This window comes from Colius striatus, chromosome 3, assembly GCF_028858725.1.
Source record: "Colius striatus isolate bColStr4 chromosome 3, bColStr4.1.hap1, whole genome shotgun sequence".
Taxonomy (NCBI): Eukaryota; Metazoa; Chordata; class Aves; order Coliiformes; family Coliidae; genus Colius; species Colius striatus.
The window spans coordinates 21303778-21327303 of record NC_084761.1 but is presented as its reverse complement, the minus strand read 5'-3'; the positions used below and the strand labels follow the sequence as shown (position 1 = coordinate 21327303).

The window sequence follows — 23526 nt, the reverse complement described above, 5'->3', positions numbered from 1 at the left end:
GAGCCCCCAGAAAGAGCTCCCTTCCCTAACAGGGCACATACTCTGTCCAACAGCAGTAAGTGCTGATCTACACACTGAGCAAATCACAGTAGGACAGCTCACAAAGAGCTCTACAACTACAGTAAATAGCACTTACTGCCCTCTACCTGCTGAAAGTCTCCAGAAAGATGAGACCGCTGAAGGGCAGTGCTGGCTGTACCATAGCTGAAGATCCACCACAAATCAACATAACACTGAGTAGCAAACATATTCTCTCCTTCGGGTGGGACTGAAGAGGTGAGAGAGCAGCGAGGACTCCCAGGGCACTGCAAGGCTGACACCTCTGTGCCACAGCTGCTGATACTGTCACACTGCAGTACCTCCCGCATGCTCCAAGGTACGTATCCTCCTCCAGCTGCCCGACACCAGGGGATACTCCCGATCCAGTTTACAGGCACAGAAAAGTGGCAGAGACTTATGTGATGACGGGATCACCCCAAAAGGCAGGACGGAGAGTTGAGTTCATACCTGCCTCTTGAGACTGTTTACGTACAACAAGCACCTTTGTAGGCTTGGTGTTGGAATCTGGATGGTCACCTTCCCAGGGCTCTCTTGGAAAAGCCTCAGCCTAAACCCTCACACACAGCCCTCGGAGTTACAGTATACTCACATCTTTCTCTGCTTCCTTCAACTCTGCTTCCTTCTCCTTCACTCGCATGACAAACATCTGCCTCATTTCATCCTCTTTCTTCTGGAGTTCACCCAGGAATTCATTCCTCTTTGCTTCGTAAGTCTCTTGGAGACTGTTAAAAAAAAAACCCCAAACAACAAAACAGAAGAAAAGTCAGAGCTGTGTTTCAGGCAGAGTCATGAGTTTCCAGCCTTTGGTGATCTTATCGCATGGCCTTGTCACAAAACATCGTCAGAGGTCTCTGACCACAACAGAGACATGATACCTCCACCGAGCCCAGCGCTACTGTGCTAGGTGGCAGCAGCGGGACACAATTTGGCAAACAAACCCGAGCACTCTGTTCAGGATCCTGCAGATCACTTTGCAGGCAGCACGACTGTCCTCAAAGATAAACGGCCACTACGAAGCATCTACAGCAATCCCTGATGCTCACACGGCTTGTGATCTGAGTCACACCTTGTCACTTCTCCACCCGTCTGGCCTGAATCTCTCCATTTGAAGATTCACGGGGTAGAGACAGACGTATCAGAGTGTAAAATATGGCTTTAAGTAGTTCATTAAGCATGACACTGACACAATTAATTAATTTTCACTACTTAATGGATTCAGATCAGGGGCTTTGCTTAGATAAAGTCACCTTGGGAGACCTTTCCTTCTCCTTTAGCTGTCAAGGGAGGCTAAGCCTTTGCAAACGAGCAGCAGCGTTCCTCCTCCAAATAGCCACATCGCTGGATTCCTTCATTCCTTTGTTTCCCCCTCTACTTCTTGGCATTCCTTTATTTCCCCAGCACTGAGATACCACAGCAAAGATCTGGGACACAAAATATGTTATCCATGCACCTCTGAGATTTTCAGAGTCTCTGAGGAACCCCGGATGCCAAATTCCTCTTCACTTTATTCCTTAAATGGATTTGGATATTTCAGCCATAATGATAGTGTGGGAATGAGAACTATTTCCCCCAAGCTGCATTTTTGAAAAGGCATTTTTTGAATGAGAACTCGACTGATATCACAGAGATACGTGGCACCCGTGTCCTTAGGGAACGCATTAACCACTGGTCTAGTGGAACATCTCAATGTCATCAAAGCTGAGCTTTTGCCTTTTCTGGCACATGGTGGGATTTTTGTTGGCTTTTTTGTTGCATGGTTCTTGTTGGGGTGGGAGTGTTGAGTTGAGGAACAAAACCATACAGAGAAATGCAAGTCTTGGGTTTAACACTGCTAACTGATGGGCACTTCAGTTGCCTCTTAAAATACGTCAGACAGGATGCCCAAAGCTGCTGCTGCACAGCACTGGCCACCCTGGAGGAATCACGATTCCAGTTGACCACACCAGCTTCCCACACATTGAAGCCAAAATGTTGATCCTAAAAATGTCAAAAATCTTCTCCTGGAAGAAGGTGGCAAGAAGCATCTTTGGATTCTTAACTAAATCAAGAGCCAGTCCACTCCCAGCAAACAGAGACCTGGGAACTCTGATCAAAACCTCTCTGAAATTCAATCACGGATTTCATCCTCTGACTGCAGACACTGCAACTTAAATGGATAAACCCTCCTGAAGCACCTGGCTAGAGCCTAGGAAAACTCTGAAGGAAGATTAGCCTTCACTGATCGATGATCAAAAACTGCCTCTGCAATTAGTGACATTATACTAGGGAGCAGCAGAGCCTTGCGGACCGAAACAGAAAACTCTGCACACTGCTAATCGTATCCTGCGTTGCAAACAATTTCTTGCAAAGCTCAAAACCACAATGGGTGATGGGCAAGCAGGAAAAGGCACGTAGGAGCAAGGGTGGCAGGGTTTTCTGTTAAATTGTCTCAGGTTCAATGCTAATCCCAGCTTCAAGTGTAAAAACTTGCCACTAACCTAAAGCCTGCAAGCTACTTCTCTGCTGAAGTGACTCCAACTTCCAGAGAAGCAATGTTCTCAGAGAAACTGGCCCAGCAACTCCAGCTGCATATGAAAAAAACCACTCACAGCCCTAAGGAATAACAGTCTAAACCAACTGGGATTCCTGCAGCTTCTCACAGACAAAGATGACAAGTGAATTGGCTTTTTAAGTAAACAAACACATGAACACAGATTATAAGAGTAACTCGATTCCCAAACACACACCCACACACTGAATGATGCCCTTGCAACTAATTGTCTTTTAAAAAAAACCCACTTTTAAAAAAGCCCCTAACCTGAGTAACAGAGAAATGAGTCTGTAACTGACACAGGACAGCAGAAGGGTCTCTGTGCAACAGAGAACTTAATGTCACGGAGTACTGGTGCTCCCTCCTCACCTGTAGCTTGGACAAGCAGTGGGGGTTCTGCCAGCAACGTGGGTCTCCTGAGCATCTCCAGCCTCCCTTTTGCGCACCTCACACAAGCACCCACAGAGCACCAACGGTTTACTGGGGTCTTTGGCCCAGCTCACTCTGAGAGTTTCAAAAAGCTCCCTACTCTTGGCTGATGCAAACTGGCTGAAGAGCAATGGTCCCTGTGGCTCCCAGGGCCCAGCCTCAGGGGACAGGCATGCTTTTGATCCTCGCTCTCAGAAGGAAGTACAGAAAGAACCAAACCTACTGTTTTCCTCACTTGAGATATACATCAGCCTCAGCCAAACAGCTTGGGATCATAGGCTTTGTTTACTGGAGGGAAGAGGCACCCAGAGTGAAATGCTCTGAACCAACACGTACCAGATGGAGAAATTCTGTACATTTTCATTTCCTTTCTACTTATGGCTTGGTCAAAAGAGGCCTCGTGTACAGGAAGCAATGGAAATTCCTCAAATTCCTCAAAGGGAAGGGCTGAGCCCATCTTAAGCCATTGCTCTCCAAAAAGGAAATCCAATAAAGCCTCAAACCTGGGCTTAGTAACAGAACTGGGCTCAACTGATTCCAGCAGAGTTTCTGTGTTGTAAAAGCAATGCAGCTGCATAAACTCAGCAAGTCACAAATAAAACCCTGAACGGATGCAAATTCTGTGCCACAGCACAGGCCTCCCTCAGCTCACCATGGAGTTCTGTCTTCCAGAAACGTGAACACAAGGCCCTCACCTTGGCTTTCCCCTGCTGAGGATCAGAGATAAAGCATGTCCATGGTTATCCATGCAGGCCAGCTGCATGGCTGCCATCTCAGGGGTTGGCACGCCAGCTCCTGACACACACACGTGTTACGGGGGTAAGCTCATGGTGAGGCACACTGAATTCTGACTGCCTTCCCCTGGGCCACAGAGCAGCGTGGGATGCAGCTAGAGCAGAGGGTGCAATGATTGGGGAAAAGCTGCAGAGGAATGGGAAACAGGAAATGAAAGGAGAGAACAAACACTCCCTCCTGAATTCCCACACAGCTGTTGTCCCTGGCTGATGACTTGGGCTGAGAGCAATAAAGCTGTCTGACAGCATAAACTCTCTATTTAGTAATAAGCCAAACCTCAAGCATCAGACCATGCACCCTCTTCACAGTGCACCTTGGACCAGCTGTGAAAAGCCCTATGAGGGTTAGAGGAACATTTATTCCAGGATCAACCCTTTGGTACCTGTTATACCTCAACATGAGTCACCTTCATCTCAGCATTGTCCCAGTTGTACTTTTCTTGTACACTCTCCTGACTTGCCACAGAGTAAGCTGGCTGCAAAACGCAGTTGAGTCTGCAGTGGAGCAAAGGGGGCACTCATTTACCATCTAACCATCACATAACCTGCCCTCCTCCAAGGGCAACAAGCAACAGGAGGAATTTCTGAAGAGATTAACAGATTCATTCAAGTCTCCATGAACATCCTAGTATTGTCAGCAGGAAGATGGGCGTAAGTTTCCTTTAAGACTGGATAGATAGTTCACAGGTTTTAGGAAAGCAAGTGCAAGGGCAGAGAAAAAAAGTAAAATCAACTTCCCAAGCCCAAACCAAGATTGTCCCAGCATGAAAAAATGACAAGGCAACAATGTGAACACTTAACTGGTGTTAGTTAGACATGCCCTGACCGCACACTATCACCAACTCTCACTGCATCTTAGAAAAACATGCCCCTTTCACGATGCTGCGGACACCAAGGAACCAGGAAACAGCAGAGATCCTCACAGAAAGCTTTGCAGTACAGCAGACTCTCAGCCATGTAGAGCAATGGATAGTTTCAAATGTGGACAGTAGAACCAGTCTGAAGAGTCCAGTGAGGAACTGCTCTCCACACTGAGTGACAGGGAGAGCATTTAGAAATCAATCCTGTCAACACCTTTTAGTGCTGGCTGACAGATAACAGGCAGGAGATAGACTGAAAAGCAGCACTCGTGAGTGAGGACCAGCAGCTTATATTTGACATGGCATAGCAAAAGATGCTTAGAGAAGGAAGCCAAGAAAACTGATACAACAGCAACAGGGTGCAGACAGATCCACAGACACACGCCTCTTCCTCCTAAACTTTCTGTGCTGATCTGAAATGGGTCATACTCTGCCCTCAAACACATCACCTTCAAGCACCCTGGTGACATTTTGCAGGCTCTAGAAAGCCTGTATGGTCCTGCTGCAGGGGTTACAGACATTGTCAAAATGTTAAGGCAAGAATTGTCCTTCCTAGCCACCCAAGGTTTTCCTGTGCTTCTCCTATACAAACCCTAGGCCCTGAGGGAAGACTGCATTGCACGGGGGATTCCTCCCCAGTCATGCTTTAGATCCCAGCTGCTCTAAGTGACCACGGCTACTTCCTCCCTGGTTCTTGCAAACATCAGCAACCCCAAAACCTTCAATCTCTTTGTTTGTACAAGGCCTGAGTTATGTTTTCCTACCTGAAAGGCTTGCTGTCCGGATCTGTGTCCTTAAACCCCATCTCTTCCAGCTTGCAGCGCCTGTATAGCTCATAGTGCCGGCTGTGTGTCTGCTCTCTCAGGTCCTCCATGTTCACTCGGATCAGCATCTCCCGCAGCTTCACAAAATCACAGTGGTTTTCGTTTTCAACTGCAAAAAGGAGAGACCATCCACAGAGATAACATTAAACCCAGGAGCCAGGTACTCTCTTTCCCTAGACCCAGGCTGCAGTTTAACAAGCCTGAGAGCTCTCCAGGCACACAAGCAGGACTCCCGAGTCAGTCTGCACCAAAATGCCTTGCTGAACTGGGGGTGAAACCACCCCATGGAAGCACACAGGCACAAATTCCAAGGCCTTTCACTGAATTTGCAAGATCTCTGCGTTGCCCGGGTCACAGAGCTCCCATCTCTGTGCAGTTCTGCACCAGCAAGGTCATGATCCATTTGCACAAAGGATTTCACTTCCCACTCAAAATCACTCTAAATCCAAGTTGCCAACAGGGACCTGGGAGGGCAACAAACCCTCTTTGTAGCAGTGGTGAAAGGAAAAGTTCTGAGAAGACCCCACCAGAGATGCTGTATCCTTTCCATGCCAGTTAACTTGGCAAAGGAGATCTAAATGGGCTTCTGAAGGGAGGCAGCACACAAATGGTGTAACAGGGCTTCCCGTATTGACTTCTATTTCAGCAGGGTCTGGTGTGCCACTGTCAGCCCCTGGGTGAGCGAGATGCTCAGACTGCAACGGGCCTTTGGCTTGAGGGCTGCACACTTTGGTGCAGCCAAGCAGTCTAAGTATGATTAAAAGCAAGGGGTGGAAGTTCTCTCTTTAGGATATGATGGCAGCAGCAGCTCTGCAGCATGCCTCCGGGGACCCAGCAAAGCACTCCAGTTGCTCCCCTTCAGATGAGAGCAACTGTCTCTGTAAAGAGGCAGTTCCAGGACATATCTTCAAAGTTTTGACTACCTGGTCCTAGTTTCCTGGGAACAGGAAGAGCCCAGCAGGGTATGTTAAGTCCAAGACTTACCAAACACATCAGCTTCTTTTCTAATTGTGAGTTATTCCCAGCATTATCCTCTGGTGTACGTAGATGACAACTGTAAGTCTGAAGCTGCTTCAGGGTCAGCTTGTATTATTGAGAAAAACTGGGAGAGTTTTGCAGAATTGCCTTGCAAATGTTCCCCAAAGGCTTGCTGGGCCATTCTCCAACTGGACTCCAGCTGAAGCCACAAGCAGATCACCACCATCTCAACCCCATACTTCTCAGTACTGGCTGGGAAAGCAAGCACCAGCCCTACCTCTGGCAGCTCCAGTACACCCTAGTCTGCAAACACAGCTCTAACCAATCTCTGCTCTCCAACAGAAAGGAGCTTTTGGTTGACCTTATGAAGGATTGCATACTGGAGCTACATGTCCACAGTCTACCACATCAGGACAAAACACACCAAGCAGTGTTGAATTAGTTCTGCTGCCACTTCAAGCTGAGAGGGCAGAGCACCTGCTGACCTCCTCGGAATATCCCCCAGCTACACGTTTGCATTCAGGCTTGTGGGCAAGGTCCAAACTAAATCACTCAGCTGCCCAAGTCTTCCTAGTTGCTCACATATTTTCACTGGCAGAAAAGCATAAGGAACAGTAAATGGCAAGTTTGAGAACCTACTAGTTATTTAACATCTCCTAGTAATGTTTCCCTGCTCCCTCCCATCACCAATGGCAAGACACTGCTGACGACTTCCCCTGCAGTGTCTAGATCTAGGCTGCAAAGTCCTAATTTTAAGGAGAAGCCTTAGAGCTGTGATCTTGCTTTCTGAAGACAGACTTTGATAGGGGCCACTCACAAATCAATGCATCTTTCATCAGAATGAGCCAGGATGACAAAGCCTTATTCGTGCTGTCGGTAACATACCCTGCACAACGCCCCAGGGGTACTGCCTGGCTTTTGCCATCTTATTGCCAATCTTCACTTCTTCAGTGCTGCCAACTACAGCAAAGGGAAGGTGGACCTACAAAAGGAAAGGGACAATGAGGTTAGGGATTTCCTTTGTTGCCTTGCCAGGGATTGTTTCTGAAGAAAGTTGTTTACTGTGGCAGCTGTGCTGGATTCAAGTTGCTTAAACGCCTTTGCAATTCATCTGGTGTTTTAGAGAGCAACAGGACAATCTGGATAAGAAACCTGCTCAGACTTAAAGTCCAAAATTCTGAAGTCCTAAAATAAAAGAGATGCACATATTTCCCATGTAATTACAAAGCATGACTATCTTGAGCACAGATGAAGTCTTACAAACTGGAATTGAAAGCTGAGAAAAAACTCCAAACTGCCAAACAATAAATGAAGAAAATAAAGAACAACCTCCCAAGGAAGGTAGGCTAAAAATTCAGGGGGTAGTTTCAGCTGCTGTAAATAACTGCCAATGCTTCCTCTTTAAAATAGCAAAGCTGTGACCAAGGGGAAGAGTGGAGCCGACCCAGCCCTGGGTCGAGGTGTCTGAGTCACAGAGCTCTGCTCCGTCCCCCGTCTCCCCATGGGTGTGGTGGCGACAATCTGGAAGCTACTCCCAGAAGCGTGGCTGCTGCCAGGAAGGAGCTGGCCTCTGCCCCCAGCCCTCACCCGCCTGCTCTCCTGCCTCAACAGCAGCCAAAAGGGCTGGGCATCAGCCCCGGAGCAGGTGCTGTGTCGGCCAAACCATGGTCAAGGCTTCTCTCCCCAAGGCTGGGTGGGAGTGGAGGATGCTAAGTGGCAGAGGAGATGTGATTAACTGGCAAATGAGTTTCCCAGCAGCTGGGATGCACCAGAAGGCAAAACACAGACTGCACATGCTGCAGCCTGGCAGAGCCATGTCCCTTCTCTGTGCCAACTTCTCCCTGCTGAGAACACAACATAGAGAAAAGAGGCAATACAGAGGTTTGGAGAAGGTCTGATATCCAACTGGATGTGACAGTTGCCCATCTACAAGCAGTTGTGCAGGGAAAACACGTAAAAAAATAAAAATCACAAAAGCCTTTAAGTTGCAAGGAGATGGCTTAATCTTAATGCCTCTATTCCCTGTAAAAATGGAGAGCTCATCCTTGCGCTTGCTTTGGGGTCGGCACATCGTCCTGGGTGTTACATTGCCCTCTAAAGCCACCCAAAGGTCCTGTCAACACTGCAATGACACATGTCATTGCCAGAAACCCTGAGCTCAGGTTCCCCATTGCACTCCACATCAGGCCCGTGGGAAGCAATTGCTTCCCCTCTGTAAACCTCACTAAAACTCTTGGTCTATGCTAGCCCTGTTTGCCTTCAAATACCACTTCTAGCACTAGAGGAAAGGAGGGTGTGAAAGCCAAAGCCCTTGCCACCAACAGCCATGGGCCCTGCAGAGAACTGGAACATCACTGACGACACCCCCGACGCCCCCACTGTCACAGGAAAGCGAAACAAAGGCCAAAGTGAATCACCCCCACTAAGCAACAAGTGGTCATTTGGGACAGGAAACACAAACCCCAGCACTCTGCCCTGACCACGTTGGGGCCCTGCCTCCCATCCTCTTCCTTTCCTGAGACAGGAATACTGCAACAGGGGAAGGATATGAACAAATGCTCAGAGGAGAATCCTTTGTCAGACAATGAAGAGTTATCAGGCCAGGCAAGCCCACATGTGACAGGCACCTCCAGCTCCAAAAGCCTTCCAGCCAGTCTGGTATCTGTTCTTAGGCTACAGTTTTAAAGCCAAAAGAAACATGGTACAATGTGCCCTACCATCAAGGCAAGAAAAATCTCCCCAAAAAACATACACTCATGGTGGCATTTATCTCAGCCACCGTCTCTTCATCCGTGGGGAACTGGTAGATCTGGACGCCGTTGCTGACCAGCTCACTCATGATTTTACTCTTGAACTTGTGCAACTCGTTTTTTGCAATGGTGTCAGCCTTGGCAATGATGGGAATGATGTTCACCTGCAAGACAAAGACAGTATCTCTGCATATAGGACTGTAAATGTCGGGTCAGCAGGAGAGGACAGAGACCAGCATGCATCCAGCAGCAATGGCTTTGTAAGTGCCACCAGCCACGGCCACCCTGGCAGAAGCCCTTTGCTAGGGCTGCCGGTGACAACACTGCTGCCTTAGGATTTTCAGGCAGCAGCAATTGTGGTCTTAAAAACAAGTCAAATGCAATTTGGCAACATGCCATTTCCTGTCCTGTTGTATTACCCTCCTCATCTGAATGGACTGGACAGGAAATGCAGTCATAGATTATGAATAACTGCTCCAAAAATGGAAATTACCACCTAGGCACTTCTCCATGCCATAGAAGGCTGGGTTACTGCAAGCAACACGCTCAGACAATAGCCTCTCACAGGCATTTGCATGAGTGCTGTTTTCAGGAACACCTGGGTGGGCAGCAGTGCTGCTGTTACCCCTCTGGAGATGGCAGCAGATGGTCCATACCCAAACGTGTGCCACGGAGGGTGGAAGCTGCCACAGGCATGTTTCCTTACCGTGCATGCCCTCAGATGCTCCCACACTCTGCTGCACTGCAGGAGTAGGGCTTATTGCTCCCTATACAGCTCTATGACAATCATCCAAAGGAGCCACTTGATGAGGTTAACACAGAAATGAAAGATATGTTACAGACTCTTTTCCCTAGACGGACTGTTTCCAATACTGGCAGCAGGATGGCAAACAGCAACACCATGTAGGAGCTGAGGGAAGACTGCATGATACTCTTGGGGTAGTCAAACAGACTGATACAAGTGAGCACTGCACAAGCATCTGCGTTGCTGGGAGAGGGCAGGAATACATTAGGAGCAGGAATGCTGCTTTCTTTCCCATTTTTCTCCCTCCAGATGGAGAGTTTCTGCTTTTGATCTTGCAGGACTTGCTTTTCCTTGCAACAGCAGATAGAAATTCACATTGAAGACATTCACATTGACCTATATGAAGGAATTTTATCTACAGTACTAGAAAATCCTCTTATGTTACATGGCCCAAACTCTGTTCAGAGGATGGCCTGGAGTTATTAAATCCCCCTTTGTCAAAAGATGGAACATGAATACCAATTAGCTTACTTTAGGTCAATTTCCATAACCCTATTTTAATAGAGTAAGGATCCTTTTCCCTCACTGCATAAAACCCAACCTATAGGTCACTCTAGGAAATAAGGAGTGTTATCATCATTAATCTTGTGCAGAATCAGCTCACAATGAGCCAAAGGCATAAGGTGGACTGATTTACATTGCTTAATCATGACGTAAAGAAGCATGGAGAAAGCTCAGCTTAAACACTCAGATTTTATATTTGTACCTTAGTTATTTTCCCTAAAAGAAAATAAATGAAATCTTTTTGCAAGAGTCTAGTAAAATACCACGGTTTACACCAAGCTGAGTTCCCATCTTGCTAGTCAGGAGGGTAACTGAAAAAGCACATGCTGAGTAACATATTTATTCAGATTCTTCTTGTTTGTCAAATCATGGTTAGAAAAACACTACATTTGCCATAGAAGATCAAATCACTGTTTGTGTCTAGCTGGATGCAGTCAGAGCAGGCAGACAACAGTGTTTTGATCCGTTTTTCATTGATTAGTAAGGTGACCTTAAGTGGTTCAGATGTAATTCTCATCTGATACACACTTACCAAATCAGGTTTTGTAGCAAAAGCTAATTAGTCTCTTGGACAAAGTGAAATAGAGAGGACAACCATGTCTTTGAGTGCTAGAACTAGCAGAGTTAACTTCAACCTCTCATTTTTATGTACGGGTTGAAAGAGGAAAACACTTTTCTCTCTCTTTCAACAGCCACATCTTTCAGCTGTGAACAAACCAGTCACTGAATTTGGCTGAGTTAACCCACAGCGAAGCAAAACAAACAGCAATCTCCTAATGTGTCCTCATAAAGAGAGTTTCCTGCTCTGTGATTACTAACTTTATAGCATAGTGGAGGTACAAGTAGCCAAGTTCCCTAACCCAAGAGGAGGCTGGAACAGAGTAGGAGGATCAAACTCTTAATAGATCTCTGCAGCATGTGAACCAGTGAACTAGAACCCATTCTAGCAGCTAGCCCAAGATAGTAGAGTTTTCACACAGCACCTCTGCTGCTCTCCACTGCTAAAAGCAGACAGTATTTTTTTGGAGCAGCTTTAACTAAGCCTGTGGCAATATCATGAAAGCAAGGCCATAACATGAGCAGCAAGTACCTTACTGTCGAGCTTCTTCATGGTGACCAAGTCTAGGGACTTCAGTGAGTGTCCAGTTGGTGCAATGAAATAGAGGCAGGCATGAATTCTGGTATCATGGTAATTGAACAGGGATCGTTTGATCTTCAGTTCTTCTTGCAAGTAGGCTTCAAACTGTGCATCAATATATTCTACTATAGGCTTGTAGCTGAAGAGAGAAAACACGGCACAGAGAAAACCAGGGCACTCACTGCGAGAACAGTACAGGTCATTGATGGACACTTAGGAGGCCTCATGGGTACTCTGCACATGATGGGACAAGCCCAACCTACAGCCCCTCCTTAGCAAGTGTGTGTTTCCCCTTGATGCATAGTGAGAGTATTATGGATGCCCTAGCGAAATAAAGTGGCAGAGACACTTCGGGTGCATGGAAAGCACATAAGGCTGCTACTTTGAAAAAGAATGGTTTTTGCTGTCTCTCTAATTAAAGTTTGAGTTGCTGCACTGCCAATGTCAATGAGAATCATCTCATACAAGAAAATTTAAATGGGAAACCACCAGCTACCCTAGCTTGTCCAAAAGCTTGTCTGGGATCTTAAAAGAGATAAAGGAGATTCACAAGGGGATAAAAAGAACTTTTCAAAAACTGAAGCCTGTGAGCAAAGCTCAGGAGACAACTGCACCATTTGTGTACTTTGGGGGACCATTTTGTTGAAGGAAAAAAAAAAGCTGGTGTGGTGTAACATGCCCTGATCCGGCTGTCTGTGCTTCTGGAAAGGAACTTCTTGGTTTATTCTTCTCTCCAGAGGCAGCCTCAGGATCTCCAGCCCAAAGAAGCTCTCTCATCATGAGACTCCCAGAACTTTAGACAGTGGTACATTGCAAAGAAATCAGTATGGTCTCACACTGGGAGATCATATCAGAGAAAGCACCATCAAAACACAGAGCAAAATAAGACTGGAAGGATTGAAATCAGGAGCACAGAGAAAATCCCATCCACTGCAGTCACACATACCAGGACACAGCAGGAGAACAAAAGTTGTTTCAAAGTCCTGCTGTCCTGTGACTGCCCCTCTCCCCAACTGTCCAAGAGACAAGTTGGAGGGGCTTCACCACCAGCACTGCTGGCTTTTCTTGTCTACCGAACAAAGCAAATGCAAAGTGACCTGTCAGTAATGAGCTGTAGAGTAACCCTGCTCTGAGCACCTGCTCCTCCTCTCAGCAGCTTTTGTTCCTGCCCAAGAGCACCAGGCAGTGTCTGAGGTGCAGACCTCTCCCTCCAGTCAGCACATGCCTCTCATGGTTTGGGCTCTGTATCCTTAGTTAGGAGCAGGAGCAGCAAAGAAGCAACAGTTGCAGGTTGATGTCAAGTCAAACAGCAAGGAAACATTACAGAATTAAAGCACTGCAAACATATTTTTTTTTAAATCTAAAGCATTTTCCTTATGGAACAAGAGGCAGAACCTGCTCCATCTTCATGCTCATGGGGATGCTGGGGGAAACTTTAATGTTAAGCCTGTGTTTTCCAAAAGCTTATGCCATCTATCTAGGACCCTGACGGGCTTTTGGTCGGTAGGCACTCTGCCAGCCAGAACGCCCCTCATTAGGCAAGCAGCAGAGAAGAGGATCACAAACAACCCTCCAGTGGGAGCTGGGATTATTGCAACAAGAGAATGTAAGGCTCTAAGACACAGGAAATACATTAATTAGCATATTAGCCATCATCACGGAATGACTAGTTCTGACACTACAGCAAAAGTCCATATGGATGCACACAAAGGATTGCATAGGCTGCCCTGAATATTTACATCACCCATACAACATGTAAAACAGCACCAAGGTAAAACACTGAAGTGAAGCTCACTTTGACCTGAACATTGCAGGATGGTGTGAATAGGAGCCATGATCTGAGCTCCAGCTCAGACGCAATGTAATTATAATTTGAACTGCTTTCACATATTTAAGTGTTTCAACTCAAGCAGAGACTGCAACTAAGCTTCACAGAGCCAAGGAGGCCAGAAACCTCACTTCTGTTCTGTAACCTTGCTGATCTGCTTGTTCCTTCTACCTGTCACATGGAGGGAGTGATGCTGGCTGCCAGACCTGGATCAGGAAACATGTCCAGGAACAGTGAGGGACCTACTCCCCACACAGGGTCAAGCCCTCCCGGAACTCAAAGCACATTAGCACAAAGGTTTGTTCTCATGACAGAAATAAATTTACCTGTCATCTTTGTTAATTTGATCACCAAACCCAACTGTGTCGACGATAGTCAGCTTCAGACGGACATTGCTCTCCTGGAGCTCGTAACTCCTGGCTTTCAATCTCACGCCAGGCTCGTTGTGCGTTGCAGGTTCACTTTCAAACTTGGTATTGAACAGAGTGTCCATCAACGTTGATTTACCAATGCCAGTTTCACCTGAGCAGACAAAGGCAATGTTAGTATGGTTCAACTGCTTTCCCTCATCTCATTCTCAGGCACACGCACCAGGCTAAGGAGTTATGCCACTTGGGTAGCAGTGGAATTAGGCTATGTGCACATGGCTAAGCAAAATAGTCCCTGGAGGAAGAGATGCTTTTTGAGACAGTTCCCATCTCAACCGATCCCCCAGGACTGAATCAAGGACTTTGTGGTCACTGGGAGTTGACAGTAGCTCTGGTTTCTGCTGCTGGGCTCCGATTAATTTCCTCAGCAGGTCACTGCCTGGGTCTCTGCAGCACGCCCTGCACACACACACCTCATCAAAGCACTGCACACTGGGGATGTGAATCTGAAATGAGCCCCTGCTATACAAAAGCTGCTACCCTGTCAGACACCAAGAAAAAACAAATACCTTCGGAGCTAAATGTCATCACCTGCAGATGAACAGCTCGGCTGCTGTGCTGGGAATGATAACAGAAATGTGTGGGCTGGGTTTTCAAGAGAGGTGTACCACAATCACAGGCAAGGACAGTGAAAGGGGCGTTAGCAGAGACACTAAGCACCACTGACCTCAGCGATTTCTCATTAATTGGGAGAAGGGGCTTATATTACACACACACAAAGGCATAGAGTTTTTTTTCCAGAAATATTGCTGTTAATATTTCCCCCAGGAAACAAAGGCATTGGAAAGGATGGGCTGAGGCTTATCACAGAATCATAGAATGGTAGGGGCTTATGAGACTCCCTGATGAGAAAGTACTAAACTAGAAGGGATAAATAAGAAAAAAAAAATGAAAACAAAAAAATCCCACCTCACAATAGTTTTAAGAATAGTTACTTAGACATTTGCTGAGTGATCCCCCTTCCTCAGAAAAGGGAAAGGACTCCTACCATGATGAACCAGCAAATGCCTGCTGCTGCTAGAACCCTGGTACTGGGCTTGCCAGACTGGCAGTGCAAGAGAGACAAGCACTCATTTTTTTCCCCATAAAAGAATTCACATCCACCAGTCTGCAGCTGTTGTCCCCAGTTTTTACATTGGTACGACCTGATGGGTGACACACACTCCTTTTGCTTGATGGTATGAAGAACCCCAGCCTCTCCACCTTAAGCAACAACTGTATTCAGACAGCAAGAAGCTGTTCTTAGTCAAGAAATACTTAATTATCTTATTAATGGTGTAGGCTAAGTCCTAGTTCTCATATAACTTGCATTACAGAAGCAAGTGATGAATTCTCTCAATGCTGAGTTTGATTCCCAAGGAGATATCTGATTCTCTATGTGTTTTAATGCTCTTGGTTTTTAGCTCACTTCCTGTTCCTTTTTCAAGAGGATGACAAAAAATCCCCAGTGCAACTTGGACAGTGACAATTTGAGAGAGAGAAATATGTAAAAAGGTTTTTTTTTTTAAAAAACCCTAAAACAGCACATTGCTTAAGTACCAATTTTTAAAACTACTACAGGTTCACTAATGTCCAGACCAATTCGTAATATGGATGAAAGCATTAGCCTAAATGCCATTTTTAAGTAAAAAATGTTTGCTTAGCAGTTACACTCTCAAAGTGCTACTGCTAGCCATGCTGCGAGCAGGGGCTGGGCTCAGGTCATGCCTCCAAGTTGCTGCAATCAAAGAAATGCTGGGATCTGGGACAGACCTCCTGGCCTGTAGTGAGGTGAGGGCCGATCTCCTCTCTCTAGCAATGAAGGACAGGACGCAAGGAAAGGGGCTGAACTTGTGCCTGGGAAGGTTTAGATTGGACATTATGAAGAACTTTTTCACTTAGAGGCTTGTATGGACTGCCCAGGGAGGTGGTGGAGTCCCCATCCCATAGATGATCTGTAAGTGATATGGTTTAGTTTAGTGATGGGCCTGGCAGTGTGAGATTAGTGGTTGCACTCAATGATCTTAAAGGTCTTTTCCAACAGTAACAATTCTGTGATTCTACGATTACTTAAGCCCAGTAAAACAATCAAGCAGTCCTGAAAAGCTGCAAAATAGAAAGCACAAGGAGCAAATGAAATAGGGACAAGACAGGAAGTACACGTGACATTATAGCTCAAAGTCTAGGTCCTCATGGAGCACAACTCACAGAGAAAGATCAGCCCTAACCTAGTGGCACAGAGGGTTAGTCTCTGAAGCTACATATTTTAATGAGTTCCTGATGTGAATGCAGCGCTGCACTGTGCTGCCCTAGATGGGCTTTGCAACATTTTAGCCACGCACACCACAGTTTAAAGTCTCACAATTCCATGTCAAAATTAATTGTGTCCTTTCTCAAAATACCATTTCAAACGTGGCAGGTTTATTTTTTTTAGAAAGGTAAGATTTCTATTCCTTGGACAACTGCAGTAATTTGTGTGAAATTTTAATTTGGGGTGAAAAATGGTTGATCAGCACATTTTTAAAGAGAAAAGAGTTGGACCAAATTGCTGTGGTAATGAAGACATAGCAAGTCACATCAAAAGAGGAATATTTACTACAAGAATAAAAGGCAATTAATTTATGTCATTTTGGTCAAAGAGCTGCCTGCTAATTGTGCTGTTCCCTGCTGAATTTCAAATGGTTTCATGCTGCTAAGGAGAGTGAGGGTTGGTAGCTAGAGTGTGCAGAAGTACAACTATTCTCTTATCTCACTCTTTGATATGCAAAGCTAGAGAAAGAAGTCTCATTTGTTTGCCAGATTTCTTTTCAGGCAGCTCACTCTGCACTGCAGACAGAAATTCTCAACTTGCTGTAGAAAAATCACAGTCAGAAGGCTGTGGGATTTTTCCAGCTAATTAATGTAACTAATTAGAAGGGATAATACTCCCTTCTTGCAGGCTTAAATGAACAACAAATGGGAATATGATTTTTGTAGACTGTGCTGCCCAACTAAGTAAAACCTACCATTTTCGTCAATGTATAGAACCAAATTCTGGGGGCATCTTGGAGAGGTCCACAAGTAGATCAAAGCTGTTCTGGCACATAACTTCCTAAGGGCTGAGCAATGGATTTCCCATTGCATAGTATCCATTGAGTACCAAGAGAGTAGGTATCTCTGCAGCCAAGAAAAGCATTTGTCTCTCCATACTTTACTCTCTGAACAATTTGGGAAAAGTAACACAGCAGCTCAGGCTATCAAACCAACCTGCAGCACCCAGATTAAAACCAGCAGAGAGCAGGTGACAGGCTTTGTTCTCAAGTACATCATTTGGAGACTAAAAATGGCATCGCTTCCAACTGGAGAAACTAAGAATATAACAAGACAGACAGGCAAAGCCTGGAAGGGAAGGAATGCAATTTACTGAGAAACAGCCTCCATGCCCAACCCATAGAAAGGCAGATTCAAGTTAACATTCTTTTAAAAATACATTGAGTTCCCAAGTTAGCTCAGTTTCCTTGAGGGCAGCCCTTGAGGAAAGCAGAACCATGGGATCTACCAAAAAAAGGTAGATTTTAACAGCTAGAAATTTCCATGTTTTCTTTCCCATGATTTTACCCTGGAGCAGCACTGGGAAGAAACTGTCACTTCCTTGCCGCAGTGGATCCTGTGGCTCAGATCTTACTGAGAGCGGCGCAGGGTGACTTACCCACGCAGAGGATGTTGAAGCAGAAGCCCTGTGATGTTGACTTGTTGACCAACTGATCAGGAAGGCTGTCGAAGCCCACGTGGCCGGAGAGGGACAGGTTCCTAAGGTCATCATTCTGTAAGACCAAGAAGAAAGGCATTTAATGGGGTTGCAACATCTCTTTCAGGCAGGAAGTCTGTGCTTAGTCCTGTCAGAACTGCACAGGAGTTTTTCGGACACAGGATCTTTCCATGTTAAGTGGCCTCCTAAATGTGCTCTCCTTTTTTTTCTAGCTAGTTCTTCACTATGGAGCTCAGGAGCTGAAATGTCCCCAGCTCCATGGCTTGCAAACACCACCAGACTGTGTCTCCATGCTTGCAACACCCAAACATTGTTTCTGAGGCCTCAGCATCACACATCCCTAGGGTTACCCAAAGATTATTTAGGTAGACACCTGGAAGACTCAGTGAAACATGGACATAGCTGTGAGCAAACCAATTCCTGCTTAATTGGTGAAGCAGCTGAATCTGCCTTCTCCGTGTCCACCGTACAGTTCTACGGTATAAACCAGCCAACCTCCCCTTTCAAGACTCCCCCAGCAGCGTTACCCAGACCAGATTATAATGTAGTCCTGCCTGCAACTCCAAAACCTATTCCTTATAGAAAGCTGTGCAGACAAACACAGAGCCAAGTTCATGTCATCCTTGGTTCAGTTTGCCAAAGGGAAGGAGCAGCTCTCTCCCACTTGCTGCATTCTCCAAGCAGTACAAGGGAAACACAACCCTTTTGCTGCAACTCTTTGGCATGGCCACAGCAGGACATAGCTTGGATGGCAACGCTACCTCTAAAACCAGCTAAATCTCTTGCCAGCTTTTACAGGCCTTGACCGGAAGGGAGAAAAGCGTGCGTGCTGCTCTGTGGATGTCTTGGTTACAAAGAGCCTCATCCAACACAAGACAAGAAAGCAGGGCACCGTTCCCTGTGTTTGCTGTGTGACCTACAAAGCCCACTGTGCTGCCCCTCTGTGTCTTCAGCAAGAAAAAAAAAGCGAGGTCGTGCACCCAGAGAGGCAAGTCATCCCTGGTGACCTGCTCTCCTCCTCCGGCTGCCCAAAGGGCCTGAGCTGACATCAAATACTCCAAGGCTGTTTCGTGGAGGGTATGGGGCAGCACAGATCTTACAGAAAGAAGGTTTGAAATAACTTTGAGACTGTATTTAGGACTTCTCCACAACAGCTGTACAGGAAAAGGAAGCCAGCCCAACTATTTCTTTCTCAGCAAACTGCAGTTATGCCAACATCCCAAGCACTAATACAAAACAAACAAAAAACCCCCCATCAACTTGGTAGACCTAGAGCAGCTCTGCTGTTACAAAACTGTTTTTCTCCAAAAGTTTGTTGTTCTTAAGATACCAACCTTTCTCCAAACCCAAACACTTCCAGTGTTAAATTACAGTCGTGGGCAGGCTCAGCTTGGTTTGAAGATGCTGGAAGCACCAGCTTCTTTTCCACAAAATCAGTGGGCTTTGGATGAGGCATGGAAAAAGACACTCTTTGGTTATTAAAATAAGAATCAAAAGCAGAGGAGGACTTCCCACTCTCTTCACAATTGCTGAGCATCCTCAAAACATACAGACCAGCCATTGATGAAATGAAAAAATTAAGTTACATCTGGGGCAAGCATGGATGAAAATACCAGAAAGACTTCAAAACAAATTCTCTGAGAATGGCAATATCTCAAAGTAAAAATGCCTAAGTCTGCCATCATTGTCACGTAGCACAAAGGACTCCTTTTTGCCATGCTGGCACACACACCTGTACTAAATATCTAAGACTCCTGTTAACATCTGAATCAGGCTTGTCTGAGGGCTCAATGCCAACACACTAGACAGTTCACCTCCACTTCTGTATAGTGGATGGCTATTTACCAACACCTACCACAGAAGCTTAAGGTGAGATGTCCCCTCCTTTACTCAGGCTGGGTAAAACAAACCTCAAAAAACACAAACAAAAGAGGCCATCACCTCATTTACCTGCAACGGTGATTTTCCTGAAAAAAGTCAATACAATGAAAGGAGACCCTGGGATTTACGCATGATGTGAATAGGTTAAATTGAGTATTTGTAACATTAGTATTTTTAAAACACCAGTGGGCTGAGGTTTATGATTATGAAGGGAGCTCGGAGCAGATCCCAGAAAGCAATAGGTGCCCATGACTCACAGGCTTCACAGAAAGCAGTGGGTGTTGAACTACTCTCAGCACAGCACCAGTATCTCTTTCTCTGGTATATTTTGGGAAAGCAAGTATTGCCTCATCATCAGTTACTCAGCAGGAAGGAGAGTTAGACTCATCTCTTGCATCTGTCTCAGTTATTTTTTGCTGGATACCTTCTTTGGTTTAGTTACCTTCTTTTTTCCTTTTTTTTCCTGAAAGTGGCAAACATCAACAGTAGAAAAAACAAAAATTATCTCTACACTTCTCAATGCCAAGTATTTCTCACAAGCTGTGCTACATAACAGGAGGCTGAAGTGTAGTCTGTAATCTGCCCAAAACACCAAAACACATGAAAAGCTCAGAGGCCCAAGGCTCGTGCAGAGATGAAATGCAAACCCAAGCCTCCACCTCCCTCAGGATTGCCCAGACTGTAGCACATCTCATTGAGTAGAGTGGATACAGAAAATATGTGCATTTCTGGACAAGTAGCACAGACGTGCACTTTGGACAAGGCAGGAGAGACAAAGAGATTGAAGTTTCTACATATCTCCCTCCACACACAGACAGAAGCACCATGCAAAGTTCCAGTGCACGCAGGCAGACTTAGAGAGACAGTACTTTTGCAGGAGAGCACCAAGCATGACTGCTCAGTGTATAACTAGCAGAACAGGCAAGTGATTCATGCATGAAGTCTGGCAAAACAGAAGTATTTGAAAAACAACAGGATGGCCGTGTTGCTCTGGCTGTGAATCACTATGACAAGTTCCAGAGAAGAGGCAGTCGACTGGGATCTCATGTGAGTCAACTCACTGTGAACTAGGTACATCCAGCTGAGGAGTGGTCAGAGGCTGACATAGGTGGAGGCTCCTGCCCTGCAGAGACAAGCCCAAAGCCCCCATATGTACACCCAACAAGTCAGTGGGACCATGTTACCAGCACTGATTTATTCCTCCTGCCACAGGGTTCTTCTGGCAGAGGAAGGCCCCAGTGTTGCTCAGGCGCTTCATTCCAAGTGGAAAAGCACATCATCACCCTGTCTCGCTGACTTCTTCCCAAGGGTACTCCTCATTTTCCCTCAGAAGATGACAGAGCTCTGCATGCCTTTGGGTTCAGTGCACCTCCTCTCCTTTCCCAATATTACACCTAAATGCACTCCTGAACTGAAACAATTCCTCAGCTGTCACTCAGAGTAAAGGACAAGTAGCTGTATATGTAAGCACTGACCTCTTACAAGCATGTCAAAAGAGTAACTGTTTGCCAAGTGCCTCTCCTAGCTTGTAGCTTTAGAAGCAATAGACAAGATCAGCATGGGTAAAACGGCAGCTTCCCAGACTTCTGAAGATATCAGACAATTTGCACCAGATAGGCTGCTAGACTTGAGCATCTGGATGTTCTCAGCTGTCAAAGAGGGTAAGACATCCCAAGAACAGCCCTGATTTTTAAATTCTTCCTTAAGACACAGTCGTATCTCCTTTACTGAGGCCCACACTATAGGGCAAATCTTCCCTCCCTCTTCACATACCATCCACCTGAGCAGGAAACGATTCTGAACCTCCAGAGCTGAGTGCTAACCCCTGCAACAACTGCGGCGTAACGTGACCAAATAAATGCTTGTTTATTGGGAAAGACAGTGATCACTTTACTTTTCTTTGCAGAATGACCCCCAAGGCATCCCACAGTTGGTATTTCTTGGGTCAACAATAATCTTTCCGATGTTGTTATCGCAGTTGCTGGTTTTAACTCTAGCAGGGTAAAGGAAGGGGTAAGGAAAGCAGAGAGAGGCCTCCAGAGGCACAGTGTCAACTACATATCATCACTATAAAGAGATTAATTGCCAGGATTTCATATCCTAGTGCTCTTAATTGTAAGGCAGGGGCAGGGAGGAGGGAAAGCCTTGCAAAAGACAACAAAGGGGTTGCAACCTCAGAGCCCTGTCAAGTCTACTTTGGATCTGGCTTTCTTCATACATAGCTCCTCACGGCAAAGGTTTTATAGGTCAAGCAATGCTGAAATTGATGCTGTGGTAAACAGTGGGCTTGCCTGGATGTAATTCAGTGAAGCTTTTTAAAACAATTCAGCTGACGAGGCACGTGCAAGCAGAGCATCAGCTCATTCCTCCTAAGCCACAGTGGCTTGGCAGAGCTAGCAGGAGTAAGGGGAGACTGAATTCCCTCACTGAAGTCAGCAGCAGTACGTCTGCATACAGATGGGGAGGTGGATATAAAGGTGAGGCCCATGATTAGGAATGCATCACTTCTCCAGAGGCAGCACAAAGCAGAGCCATGTCCTTCTGCTTCAGAAGGTCTCTGGTAGCAGCTCTGAAATAAAACCAAGTTGCTCTTCTCCTGGATAGCCAAAAAAGAGTATCAGTCACAAAAGGCTGAGTAGAGAGAGTCCACCATGACACCTGCGTTTATTGCTCCTGTCTGCTCCCTTGGGTCAGGACTTAACCATGATGACAGCTGTTCCCTCAACCAAAGTAAGCTCCTGGCTGAGCCTCTTTTGCTTTAAGGCTGCCTGCAAAATACTTCCCTTCAGCCCCTGCTGGCCCCCTGCTCCTGGCAGCTGGGGGTCAGTTTCACATGGCCTCTGAAGAGTTAAGGAAAACAAAAATGAGCCTCAAATTCAAGAGGGGAAAAATGCTGGTATGCAAAATATTGAACTCCACCACAAACATGAACCAAGTGTTTAGTTATTTGAGGCCATGCAACTTAGGAGGCACCTTTAAGAAATTCTGAAAGACTTTATTGTTGTCAGCAGCTCAGGTCAGCTATATTTTTGTCCCATTACTGGGCACATATTCCCATGTTTCTGAAGTAATCTTAGATGCTGCATCCAAAGCCAGGGGCCTCAGAGATGTTTTAGTCTGCTCAGACAAAAAAGTGGCTCAACAAAGAGCAGTGAGCACAGCAGCAAAGAGCAGTTGGCATTTGATGGGTCTATCGTACTCTCTCCCTGTGTTAAAACTGAGAGCTGAGGTCCCTGTCAGCACGGCAGGAAGTATTCTCAGTGCCTATGCCAGAGCCAAGCTCACTGTTTGAGTTCCTTGAAAAAACACCCACAACAGCCATCTCTTTCCTTATACAGACTTCAGTGATGGTTAAACCCTTCATTCTTGTTCTACTGAACTCAAATATACTATGGGAGGAAGACAGAGAATAATTCCTTTTCTCTCCTTGCCATCACTAGAACAGTCATAACACAAGAAATCAGCCCACGGCAATCAACTAGTTAATCAAGAAAGGAAAGAGTTCTTTGTTTTTTCAGTCTAGGATAACCATTAGTGTCACCAGCAGAGGAGGGGGAGTTCCTGTCTCCATGCCCCTGCTGCCGGCTGGCTGCAGACTCGGCAGATATGTCTGCAAGCTACTGAGGTCTGGGAAGTCTTTCCCTTCACACACGCACCCCCATCCCTTTTCTTTTTTCCCCTTCTCTCTCAACAGAGACAACAGACCTCTTTGGAAGACGTATTCTCATTTTGTAGATTCATGTGCCAAACAAAGCATGAAGATTCATCACAGAGCTAGGCAATCTGGGTGGCTAACACCTCCCAGCCTGCCACCCATCACCCTCCAAGGGATGGACCTCAGTAAACCGTCTTGTTCTTGCAGGATAAAAGCTAGCACCCGCTGTGGCTGCTCAGGGGCACAGAGCTTCTCAACAGAGTGTGCTTCATTCAGTCTCCTGCCCCAGTCCTCCGACAATGACACAAACCATAGCAAGGGGCCAGGTCTTCCTA

General features: G+C 46.1%; 1 protein-coding gene across 3 annotated transcripts in view; it reads right to left on the bottom strand.

The window, feature by feature from the left end:
* SEPTIN11 (septin 11) overlaps positions 1–23526 on the bottom strand; it is a 59466-nt gene that overhangs the window by 8084 nt on the left and 27856 nt on the right. For all 3 annotated transcript variants that reach the window (XR_009818385.1, XM_061992029.1, XM_061992028.1), the window contains exons 2-8: positions 17596–17710; positions 13827–14022; positions 11625–11811; positions 9228–9389; positions 7361–7457; positions 5438–5606; positions 650–782 (exon numbers count right to left, since the gene is read on the bottom strand). Coding sequence is in view for 2 of the 3 variants with exons in the window: in XM_061992028.1 (XP_061848012.1) it covers positions 650–782; positions 5438–5606; positions 7361–7457; positions 9228–9389; positions 11625–11811; positions 13827–14022; positions 17596–17710 (1059 nt within the window). In the remaining variant the exon portion in view is untranslated. The remainder of the gene's footprint in view (positions 1–649; positions 783–5437; positions 5607–7360; positions 7458–9227; positions 9390–11624; positions 11812–13826; positions 14023–17595; positions 17711–23526) is intronic.